Here is a 13,033-nt window from a genome sequence, read left to right on the forward strand (position 1 = left end):
ATATGGACTCACATTATTGTTATTAATGAACCTGACTATAACTCTTTCTTCCAATCAGCTTTCCAGTGTCTTAGTCTTAAATATGGACAGCCAAGGATCTTCTTCATGCAATTAAGAAATTCCTCTAATGTGAAACACTGAAACTAAATAAACAAACAGGAAAAAGAAGAAGAACCCTGAAGAAACAGAAACAAAGAAAGAGTTAAAGAAAACTTTTAAAAATCCATGATATTCTCTGAGGGATATGAGAAGATTTTGCATCCTGCAACAAGAACAAGAGTCTTTAAAAAGGTTCTTTCACAACCATTAGATATGATTATTGAGAAATGAAATAATATATAATACATATAATTAAATACATAATAATAATCTTGAGAAATTAAAACTACAATATAAATGTTGGAAGGTAAAACTGAAGAATTATTAATAATAGCTAATACTTGTATTTATTAAGAATTCACTATGTGCCACTGTTCTAAGCACTTTACAGGTATTAACTCATTTAATCCTCATAATAAACCTATGAGTTGGGCGCTATTATTATACCCCATTTTACAAAGGAGGAAACTGAAGTACAAAGAAGTAAAATGACTTGCTCAAAATTAGATAGCTCCTGAGTAGCAGGACTGGGATTATCATTGCCACATATGTTCACAGAGTCAATGTTCTTAATCTTTATGCTACACTGCAAAGACAAAGATCTAGAAAATAAGAGAAAAAAGATTGTTTTTAATTAGAAGATCAACCCAGAAGGCCCAACATCCAAATAATAGAAGCTCCAGATAGAAAAAAACTGTTGAGACAAAGAAAATATCCTAAAAATTCTGCTGAGAAAAAATGTCACTTACAAGGATTGATAATCAGAATACATAAGACTTCTCAACATCAACAGAGAAAGCTGGATGGTGTAGTAATACCTTTAAAATTCTAAGAGGTGCAACCTAGAATTCTATATCCCATCAAATTCTTAATTTGGTGTGAAGGTAGAATAGATATTTCATATTGAAAGGTCTCCAAAAATGTTCTACCCACACACTTTCTCAAGAACTTACTGTAAGATGTACTTCAACAAAACAAGAGTAAATGATAAGGAAGATACTAGGAACCAGGGTTCCTACATAAGACTGAACCAGGGCAATTCAGAAAATAGCTGTGAAGGGAGATCCCAGGAGAACCGTGGTAGCAGGTCTAGACAGCAACCCGTCCAGATTGGAGCAGGAGGACAGAGGGCTCCAGGAGGAATATCTTCAGGAAAAATACCAGTAGGTGATCCTGTGTGAATGGACTGAGAGATTAACACTCTGGTAGGTATTAAGTCAGAAATTAATGACAATACACTGAAAACCAAGCAAATGCAAAGAAGAAAATCATCAGCTTCAGGAAAAACAAAAAGCTGTGTAGGAAAGAAATGTAATCATTGGTGAACCATACTTACTGAAAAAAAATGATGAAATAAAATAAACAGTGGACAATGATTTAACCCAAAATTATACTCTATATCTGTAAGGGAAAAAATGTTTCTGTGCTTTGTTCACTGCTTTTTTTCTTGGCCATTAGAGCTGTGCCTGGCACATAATAGGCACTCAATAAATATTTGTTGAGTCCACGAATTAATTTAAGGAGGCAAGAGGGAGGATGTACGAGGGTATTTCAAAAAATTCATGGAAAGATTTGTACCCATATTATCTTTTAATTCTATTTTCTCAGAAACTTTGTGAAATACTCTCATATATATGTGTGTAGAATGAGAATGAGGTAAGAGTTAGATCCTTATCCTCCAAAGTAGAAGTAGACAATGTCTACAACTGAACAAGCAAACAAAATACAAAAGATAAAGGTGTGATTATGCAAAGACCAAAAGAGACCAATTTATAAAGTAGTCAGTGGTTGCCATTGGCAATTGGGAAAATGGTTGTAAAAAATAGCTGAGAATCACTGCTTTTTACTATAAACCTTGTAGAACTATTTCATTTTTTAAATAATGACACATATAACTTAGAAATAATTACTAATTTACTAAAGTAATTATTAGCCCCCCACCAAGTCAAGTGGTAATCAGCAGACTGACCTGACCTCCCAAACTAGCACAAAATTGCCATTCTTTCAAATTCCAAAATACATTCTTCTTATAGAAAGATTAAAAAAATACAGAAAATATAAAGAAATAACCCAAAGCAGCACTACACAAAGATAATCATGTTAAATATTTTGTATAACTGGATAGAATTTTTCTAGGCATTTTTTCAACAACTGAATTCATAACTGGCATGTAAATTTGTAACCTGAATTCATGTCTAAAAAGGTTGAAACTAAAGAGGAAAAGATCATTCACTGGAAAAAAGCCAACCTCTCACTACTCATAGCACAGCAATTCAGTATGCATATTCTACTGAAAAGAACGTCAGTGACATCATTTTCATGCCAAAAAAAAAAAAAAAAGCAGAAAGAAATGTGTAGATTGTTTTAAGAAGCAGCAACTTATAGTATATGAATGAAAAGTCCAGGTGCTGGAATCAGTTTACCTGTATTCAAATCCCAGCTCGACTGCTTTCTGGTTGTGGGATAAACACCATCACAACCTCCACAAGCCTCAGTTTCTCTAAGTGTCAAATAAAAATAATAGTAGTACCTACCTGCTAGTGGTTCTATGAAGAGTTCCTGTTCAACAGTGAGCAAAGGACCCAGCATGTAGTGAATGCTCAGGAAATGTTAACTATTAGTATTATTATGAGTATTAATGATTATGATTCATGACTATCTAATGGGCGAAACTTACACCACAAAATTACATAATACCATGCCGGATAAACAAAGGGCCTTAGCAAAGCCAAACACAAAGGGTCACCAGTGTGAGAGGGAAGATGGGATATGAGATGGGCTAATGCTTGCATCAGTCCAAGTCCAGTCAGGAGAAGAGACCTCGCCTGTTTTTCATTCTTTTTTCTAGTAGAGAGAATAGTAAACTAAGAATAACAAATTATTAATTGGGTAACTGAAAAAGCCTAAAAAACAACATTAAAGTAGCACAAAGGAAGCGACCAGAGGAAGCAGCCACTGTAGACTGGATGCTCCCCCTACCCCCACAGCCTCGCTGAAGCTTAAATCCCCACTGTGCCCGTTGAGAGTGAGAAATCTATTATGGTAATTGAAAGGTGGGGACTTGAAGAAGTGATCAGATTGTAGGACCATGCCGCAGTGAATGAATTAATAATGGTGGTCAGGGGCGTAGTTCTGAGGGCTTTAAAAAGGAGAGTGCATGAGGAGCTCTCTCTCACTCTCTCTGCTCTGCCATTTTCTGGCATGTGAGACCCCTGGGTCACTGTTGCCACCACCAAGGCCTTCACCAACGGTGTTCTCTGGAATCTGAACTTCCCAGCCTCTGAAACTGCAAGCAATACACTTCGTTTTCTTACAAAGTCCCTAGTTCTGTGTATTTTGTTATAAGTAACAGAAACGGACTAATAGAGTAGCTATACCCCTAAGGCTGGAAGAACAAAGAAAGAGGGTGGCATTATTGTAATTTAGAGGTTTAAAGGGAAGCACCTGCAGAGCTACCCTCCGACCTCTGGGGAGGGGGTGCTGTTGGGCTGGTGCTGGCATCTCTGAGTTTAGAGGCAGGGCCTCATGCAGCTGGGACCCTGCCCTCTGAGGAATGAACTCTGGCTGGTTGATGCTAGTATCTCAGAGGTGCGGACATAATAAAGCTGCTTCTGCAAATATTAGAACAACTGCAACCTGGATCCATTTGCTGTTACTGGAAAGAAACGCCAGGGTTAAAAGGGGAGAACAGGGTGAGGCTGACAGAATAGGAAGCAGACTCCATTCCACTTCTGGGTCTATCTATACCCAAAAGAATTGAAAGCAAGAATGCAAAGAGGTGTTTACACACTCATGTTCATGGCAGCATTATGCACAATAGCCAAAAGGTGGAAGCAACTTAAATGTCCATTAATGGATGAATGGACAAACACAATGTTATACATACATATAAGGAATACTATCTGGCCTGAGAAAGGAAGGAAATTCAGATACATGCTATAACGTGTATGAACCTTAAAGACATTATGCCAAGCAAAATAAGCCAGTCTCACAAGAGGACAAATACTGTATGATTCCACTTACATGAGGTACTTAAGAGCAGGCAAGCTCACAGTGACAGAAAGTAGAATGATGGTTACCAAGGACTAGCATATGGGGAGTGGAAAATGGGGAGTTATTTAATCGATACAGAGTTTCAGTTTTACAAGATGAAGAGTTCTATGGGTGGATCATGGAGACGGTAGCAGGCAATGTGAATGCACTTAATACCCTCAACTGTATACTTAAAAATTAAGACAGTAAACTTTGTTATGTGTAACATAAATTTTAAAAATTAAATGTGACCCTAATATATACCCTCCAAGTAAATGCATCCTTTTGAAGTTATTAACTTACCTCTGGAGGACATGACAGAATTTTCACACCTCTTCTCTCATTGGGCTACTCTAAACTCTATCTTTTCAATCCTGTTGTGCACGACAAGTAAAAAAAAAACAAGAGTGGACTCCCCCAAGCAGCACGGTGGGATGCATAAGACTACACTTACACAGGACCTTATACTAATAAAATGCTTTTTTTCTTTCCTCATTTATACTCATGACCCCTTGTGAGAGAGGCAGGTCAAAGAGATCTGTGATTCTCACTTTAAAGTTGGGGAAACTGACTGAGGGGAAAAAAAAAAAAAATCAGCCAAAAGAAGAAATAAAATAAAATTCAAATTTTCTGATACCAAACTCAAGCTGTAAGACATCCTCATAGAACCACCAGTTCATTACCAGACTGGAAAAGCAAATTCAATTTACAAATTAGTTTTGTGCTTCTATTGCTCCCATAAGAAAATGCTTCATATTACACAGAACTTTTTTATACATTTAAAAATAATTGCACTGTTTGACTTGAAAACAGTTTATTTAATTTATACAAATAACTACTAAATACAAAAAGTAGATTAAAACAAAATAGTTATTTTTTTTTTCTGGCAGAGTTTAAATGCACATAATGGATAATTCTGAAGAAAATGCATTTTCCCCACAGCGTTCAGGACTAAAATTCTACTGAAATCTTTGCTTCTAAATCAGTAATATATTCGGTGGTGTCACATGGGTAATGGCTAAATACGTTCTGCATATGAACTGAAAAAAAGTTACAGTCTACACACATACAAATGTGAAGCACTTAAAATGTGAATTTAACTGATAATAAAAGAAAATGTCCATTTCAGAGTATAGTGTTAAAAACAATTCAGTAATAAAATCATAAGACCACATAAAAATAAGTTTTAACATATGCACGAAGCAGTTTTCTAAAAACTGCTAAGTGCACAAGTAATAAATAATTTGCAAAGTTGTGTATAAACAATTCCTAATGTTCGGCATCATTGTAAACATCAGCACATGTGTAAAATGCAGCAAAGTCTGACATTACATTTTGTTTTGCCAAATTGAATTCCTATTATCCAAAGACAGAACAGTGAAGTACGCAGCCAACATTTTGGCAAGTTGGGTCTTTAAAATTAAGAGTAACAGTGCAAGTAAGGAATGCAAAGAATTCCTAGTGCAATAAAGAAGAGAAGCACAGGCAATATTGCTGATTAAAAATTCACCACCTCCTTGAGTTTCCCGTGGGGAGTGTCTAGGAGGCTTGTGAAAGATATGCAAAGCCACTGTCTTAATGCCCAGATCTCTTTTAGGATTTCTCTGTGTTCCTCCAGTTCCCTACCTTTGCAACAGTGTCTGTCCAACATCAGTCTCTGCAGTCTGAACAGTTCGTGAAATGCCCAGTTCACAGTCATTGAGCGAGGTTAGGGTGGTTTTTGTTTCTCCCCAACACATGGCTGGGTAGGATGTCGGCCTTGTCAAAGCAGCCATTTGGGGAGGATTCTGTTCTGACAACCAGTCAAGCCAGCATTAGGTCCCAGCTGGACAACAACAACAATGTCAAATCTTCCTTCTTGACACCATGAAACTGTCAACAGTCAGTTTTCAATTTGTCTAGGGAATTATCAATTTTGGTCAAAGTCTTTTTGATACGCAGAGCTGTGAGTCTTGCAGATGGATTTTGATACCAGCATTCTTTCATCAGCTTGGCCAGAGAGGTTAATGTCTAAGGAAAGAAAGAACAAACAACACAATGACAAATTGACATTTTAGTGGCCCTGGAACCTGGGCAGATTTCATGTAGCTGTTTTGAAGAACTCTGCAGTTCTTTTGAAGTTAAAGTGAAGTTACAGCCATCATCTTTAAACAAATAATCAAGGCCTAAACTACTGATAAAGAAGCCACTCTTAGAGTTTCATGAACTTTGCCCTTTGGACTCTTAATATGACCAAACATCTTACTTTATTGGGTAAATTACATAGGCCACGTTGGAACCATTGATGTTTTATGAGTACTAAAAGCAATAATACTAACCCAGTGAAAATACTGAAATTTGCAAATGGGGTCATTTTTCAATGTTTCAGATCAGCTACTACTTATGAGTAGTAGTATCTGCATCGTCAGCATTGAGCAGTCTGTGTCTGGATTTCAGATATGTGGAGATGGAAAGGAGGTTAAAAGAATCGCTCAGAGTCTCTTGGTTTGCACGTGAAACTGAGGTCTTAGGGCTAGCAGCAGTTGTAATGATTCCTGATTCCTGATTCCTGGAGCAGGCCAATCATAGAAATTCTTGTGAATATTATCACTCATTAGTAAGATCTATCAGATATGGCTTTTTTGAGAATGAGACCATTTTCTAAACCTAATCACCTAGGTCTAAGACCCTTTTATATAAAATAGGGAGAGAAAGTAATAAATGCACAGAGCAGATCACTCAGATACTATACCAGGTAAAACTGAAGAGCCAACAAACAGCCAACAGCTAAGGATAGCTCCAAAACTAAGAAACTGGCACTCTTACCGGGTCTGAGAACCATCTGTTGGGTATGTTTGGCCTCTGTTGATCCACACAGACTACTTTCCTCATATCTTCAAAACTTGGGTCATTGGGAACCACATCGTAGAATGGTGGCTTGTAATCCTCCACTATACCTGCACACAAGGACAAGAATTATGCTGGGTTAGCAAGAAAATAGAGTTAAAATGAGGGTTTTACTGGTGTCACAGGTTATAATGTGACAAGAAAAAGTACTAATCACCTTCCTCATACCTCAAGGCAATTCTGGAAGCTATGGGTAGGTCCTAAAATAAGTGGAGAACAAGGCAATAAATATATACCCTGCAGAAAATTGGAGGAAGAATAATTGTTAGAAGAAAATATGTGACAACTTCTCACGTAATAACAATGATTAACAAAATGCTCCAACAACATATTAATGGCTCTGCAATGCCCAATAGGGACTGGAGACCTAAGACAAAAATTCCTTTGGTGATCAAGAAAAGACAAGACACCTAAAGAAAATACATGAATCTAGTGGTCTCAAACCATAAACCAAAGCTAGAGACAAACAAATCAAGACCATGACCAAAATACCCTTTTTGTTACAAAATTATTTTGTCAAAAAAAATCGTTGTACAAAATAATCCTTCCTATCAAGAGGGATGCAAATAATGTACTATGAAATATTTCCTCATTCATTCATTGTATGTGTACTGAGTACCCTCTAACTGCCATATATTGCTGTCTGTCTGACAGCTCTACTACTAACTCTCAGGTTGAAGGCACAAAATAAAATGTAGAGAGGATAGCCATAGGGAAGGTAGAGGAATAGTAAGGAAGGATGAACTCTTCCTATCTCCCCAAAGCAAATATGAAAGTGGCTAATTTCAGCTTATGCCTCTGCATCATTTCCAATGGCTTGGAAAACTTTTTTTCCAGCTAAATTACATCAATTCCTTATTTTTCACAAAGATTAATTCTACAAACAAAGAAATTTAAAACTTCATCCCTTGGAATTAGAAAATTGACTCTTCCCCTCATAGAAATGAAACCAAGAAAATCTACCATTTCTCTTCCCTCATAAATGCTTCAACGAGGTCAGCAGATGACTTGCTTAATTTCCTTCTTCCACGTAACCTTCTTCTGTTCCTAAATGCATCAGAGGTTGTTGGGGGAGCAGAGGAGGCTGTGAGGAAAGTTATAATTAAGTTTTTCTAGTTCCTATAAGCCACCTGAAAAGCTTCAATCCCCTTTTCATTTATGACAGAAATTACTTAACAGTGAGAATCCATTCTCACAAATCACATATAAATACAAACCATTTATGCAAAAGATTAGATATGATAAGGAGCATCTGCTCAAGAAACGCTAGTTTTTTTTTAAACTTCACAAATTTAACTAAAGAGTTTATTTTTAAAATGAAAAGTAGTTTAACCAATATTTTTAAAAATCCTAGCTGATACTCTTTCTTAACTTTAAATAACTTATCCCCACTGCAAAACTGCATTTGTAATGTGTATCAGTCAATGGATTAAACCCTTTCCTGGCAAATCATAAGCAGCTCATAGTGGGCATAAATCACTGCTTTCAAAAGAAGACTTGGAACACCTCATCTCAGAGGCCCTACCTACTTCTCTTGTAAGGATCCCAGGAAGCATTCAAATAAAAATATTTTAATTCTTTTCAGTACTAGAGACCCCACCTAAAATACAATCTGGGCCATATGAATGTACAGGAAACAGTAAGAGATGTGCCCTTCACCATCTCTCAATCTTTTTGAGAGAGAATACATTTAATCACTTGCCTTAATTCTTCAAAAATCTAGAATAACCAGCTATTTGGGGTAATTTGTCCAGCAAGGTTGGGAAAAGTTATGTGAATGTGAACAAAGCTGGATTTTTGTGTAGATGCACAAGAAAATAAAGTATGGTAGGATTTTTAAAACACTAGATCTGGAGATACCCAACAATGAACTTCACTACATGAAGCTGAAGTTTTCCTTTGTGTTTCTGTCTCCCATATTTTAATCTTATTAAATGCCCTCATGTTTTAACAAAAGGAGTCAAGTTAAAAAAAAAAAAAGAAAGACCATTTAATTGATTATGCCTGGGGCTTAGTCACGCCACTCTTTCTCAACCACTGGCCAATTGTTGATCGTTTCCATCTGACACTGGCTATGCTCCTCCAAAATAAAATAAAACTGGGATTAAACTCTAGCAGTCACTTGCAACTCCTTCTGGTCATGGGAAGCAAGTATTTCAAAAGTCAATCAGTCAAAAGTACATTACATACCTACTATGTGTGGAACACCATATTAAATGTTAAGAGTGATAAAAGTATAAGACACGCTCTTGTTTTTTTAGGAAATCCAAATCTAGTGGAAGATCAGGACAAGTCTCTCTCTTTTTTCCTTAGACAATGAAAATCTTGTCAAAAAGAACTGCAAAATTTTTTTCACCCCACTATTTATATCTTGAAAGACAAAGGTAGATTAGAAATTCTCACTCTCTTTTTACTTATTAGCTCCTAAATGAACCCAATAACCATTTTGATTCCTTAAGCTGTGTGTGGCAGAGGTTGTGCTTAAAATGAAAATGTGATAGAAAAATGAAAAGGATGCAGTGTTGATAGATGAGGCGCAGAACAGCGAGAAGGGAGGAGGAAACAAATTACACACTAGCATTAGAGGCAGGCGCAAGGAGTAGCATGTGCAGTGGGACAGTGGGACTTAGCAGGGCTCACACGAGGAAACACCTATGTGGTTTACTGAGTACCATGTATAAACTGGGTGCCACGGAAGCATATGGAAGCTGCCCGGGGAGGAACAAGGGCTTGGGTGGACACAGAAAAATAAGGAGTTTGCAGGGCAGAGAAGAGGACAGGGAAGAGAAAACACCAAGGAGAGGAGGCATTCCAGGCAGAGGGAGGGCAGGGAGCAAGGACAAAAGGTACCAACGAGCCTCACATGTTGGAGAGATGTCTGAGATCAGGTGCACATGGTGGTGGGGAGTGTGGGAGGAAAAGCAGGGGGGCAGGGCAGGAAGGAAGGCCAGACTGTGAGGTGACTTGTGCTGTCAAGGTGGGAAGTGGGAAGTGGCAAGTGTTCCCCATTTCTGCCAGAAAGGGACCAACTATCATGGTAGCCAGGCACAAAAGGGAACATTGAGTCCTTCCAAGGCAGCCCATGAGCAACCCCCAAATTGTGAGCCAGCAAAGGGGGACAGCATGAATTCAGGAAAGTAGCTAAAAACACAGAAGACTCAAGTGGCCAGTGAGGGGCACAAACAGCAAATGATGCAGGGGTGCAGGGGAAAAGGGCTCTGCACAGAGTCGAGGAAGGGACACACTGAGCCAGGCCTTGTCTTCCAGTAGAAGGCAGCCAGGGTGACCCAAGGGGCCATGGAAAAGAAAGCAGAGGAATTATTCGTAATCTGCTCCCCACAACTTTTGGCATGTGTATCTGACTTAGACAGGAGTTTTTTCCTGGGCATTTGTCTAATTGAAAGTTTTCTTCCCTGTGCGGAAAACAAATCTTTACCAACCAATAACTCTACCTTTAATTTGCTACAGGATTTTGTGAAAATCCCTTGGTTGCCCGGCCTTAGTTTTCCAACACCTTGAAAGTACACCTCACAAAACTGATGTGCAGGTCAACACGAATGCTTTTCCTTCGGTTTTCTCCTAAAGATCTCACTGAAGGCATGGGGGTGTGATGGAGGGTTAGCAGGGGAGGACTCGAAGCAGAGAGACCTGTAGGTCTCACACGCACCCGTGAAGTGGGGAGAAGATGGGTGTCTGGGTCAAGGCCACGGTGGGCAGGACCTCAAGCGAGGAAGGTCTTGTTTCTGCACACTTGCCTTGTAGAGAGACCACTCTGGCATGTTATGCTTTTGGAAGTGCACTGGCAGAGGGTTAAGAGAATCAGAACCTCAGGCATTCCTGTAACCCCACGGCAGGAATTCCTTTCTTTTTCTTTTTTTTTCGTTACTGGTAACGGGATCGTAACCCTTGTCTTGGTGTCGCCCGCACGGCGCTCAGCCAGTGAGCGCACTGGCCATCCCTATATAGGATCCAAACACACGGCCTCGGCGCTCCCAACGCCGCTGCGCTCCCAACGCCGCACTCTCCTGAGTTAGCCACGGGGTCGGCCCAGGAATTCCTTTCTGAAAGTAGGAGCGGAGCTGTAAGGACACACTAGCTCCTTCCAGCTAGGTAAAGAACACACTGTGACAGCTGTGTCCTTATCCTCCACCCCCCACTGAACTCATGGGCACATGGAACCATGTGCATTACTTAAAGTCAAAACTAACTACATTCTCAGGAACCTGTGTTAAAATTATAAAATTAACTTCTATTATAGGGATTCTCATCAATGCAACAATGCAAAAGTAAATGGTTCATAAATTACTGTGTTGTCAGGCCCTGCTGAAAATACTTACTAATAGTACCTCAAGTTGTTAGAGGAGATGGCAAAAGGCCTGGGAGAGACGCATGACCACTCCCTGAGTTAAACTATAACCAAGACACCTTATATCTTGCACACCCCCAAAATCAAGAAAGAGAGAAGTCCTACAAGAGTTCCAGACATTTGGTAGCTATGAAGGCCTCTTAAGGAGAAGAATATCCCATTCACTGATGGTTGGGGCTGCTACAAGGTTTAAGACACCAAAATTTGTCTTAGTGGAGGACTGCTCTTCAAAGCATGTCAAGGAGACTACTAGGCAATAAACAGTATCCAATAAAGTCTGCTGGTTTCAGATTATTTTGTGATAAGGTCAGCTAACTGATCTCTTCTGTTCTGGATTTTTAAATCAGGGACATGAAATTCCAGGAAATCAGAGGGAAAAATCCTTCCCTCTCACCTGATCTCCATATTCTCTTTCCCAGTCACTTGCCTAAAGGTTAAAACAAACAAAAACCTGAAATTACCCTAAGGAATATAAAAATTTTTCCCTGATATGATTCATCTCTTTGTTCAAACTGAACATACACTAAAGTAATGAATTAAAATCATGAAACATGTTGCATATTAAGTTGCTGAAGAAAATAAGAGTTGTCATGGTTTCCGTTCACAAGCCCATTGTGCTTGGGAACAGAAGCACACGTAGTTTCCTGGCAAGGGCGAGGATTAATTAGAGGAGGTTTTTCCAAAGTATATGCACCAAACATAAGCTTATTCTAGCACGTATTTCCTAGTCCCCATTCCGTAAGAGGTGCAGCTTGGCCAGCAAGGATTTTTCTATGAGATACAATCATTTTTGACACATTTAGACACTGGATCCACCACAAAATAATCCAAGCCAGTGACAGTGCCAGAGTGTGTCCACAGAGCCTTCCTGTTGGCAGTGAAGGGGGGAAACAACCATAGGTACCACGGCGAAGTGGGAGCATAGCAAGAGGTGGGAAAGGGTGACCGAGATCTGCCAGCTCCCAGGTGGCCTTCGTCACCCATTTCCAGTGGAAAGGTAACAATGGCAAAGCACTCACTATATGCCAGATACACACTAGGTGCCTTCCACACATAATCTCATTTAATCATCATAACGCTTTCAAGTGGATACTGTTATCATCAATATTTTTTTGATGATCAAATAGATGTAAGTGATGTAGTCAGAGAGTACAATCTCCAAGCCCAGAATGTTCCCAGTCCCAATTCATTGCCTCCAGTGGGCCTAGGAGAAGCACAGTGCAGCTGTTGTGGGCGCCACTCACACAGGTTTCTGTGTGCAGTGGGATGGCCTGGGAAGAACCACAGCAAGGGAAAGACAGAGCACATCACAGTAAGAAGTAACAAACAAACACCACAGAGGAACGTATCTGTCCTGTCTCCTACAGGTGTTGGACTGTACAATCTGGATACACTGCCTTTTCAAAAACTCTAGTGTATATGCAGATAGAAACATTAGCATCACATTTTCCAGCCCTAGAACTACTAAATCACAAATTCTGGGGCTGGGGCCCAGCACTCTAGTGTCTCAACAAACCCGCTTAGGTGATTCTGATGCACAATCCGGTTTAAGAACTATTGATCCAAGCAAAGCCCTGCCTTGGTTCCTATAGAAAATTCAGAGGAAAAAGTGAGAAAAACATTTTCTTTCCTATCAATTCCACATTCAAA

The 13,033-nt window shown here is 39.2% G+C and overlaps 1 protein-coding gene across 3 annotated transcripts in view; it reads right to left on the reverse strand.

Moving 5' to 3' along the window:
• Positions 1-5,021: 5,021 nt before the first annotated feature.
• The window catches only part of ACVR1 (activin A receptor type 1), a 117,317-nt gene continuing 109,305 nt past the window's right edge, over positions 5,022-13,033 (reverse strand). For all 3 annotated transcript variants that reach the window (XM_063087628.1, XM_063087625.1, XM_063087620.1), the window contains exons 10-11: positions 6,937-7,067; positions 5,022-6,141 (exon numbers count right to left, since the gene is read on the reverse strand). In XM_063087628.1, coding sequence (XP_062943698.1) covers positions 6,007-6,141; positions 6,937-7,067 — 266 coding nt within the window. In that variant the 3' untranslated portion in view covers positions 5,022-6,006. The remainder of the gene's footprint in view (positions 6,142-6,936; positions 7,068-13,033) is intronic.

Source organism: Cynocephalus volans, chromosome 1 (assembly GCF_027409185.1).
Source record: "Cynocephalus volans isolate mCynVol1 chromosome 1, mCynVol1.pri, whole genome shotgun sequence".
Taxonomy (NCBI): domain Eukaryota; kingdom Metazoa; phylum Chordata; class Mammalia; order Dermoptera; family Cynocephalidae; genus Cynocephalus; species Cynocephalus volans.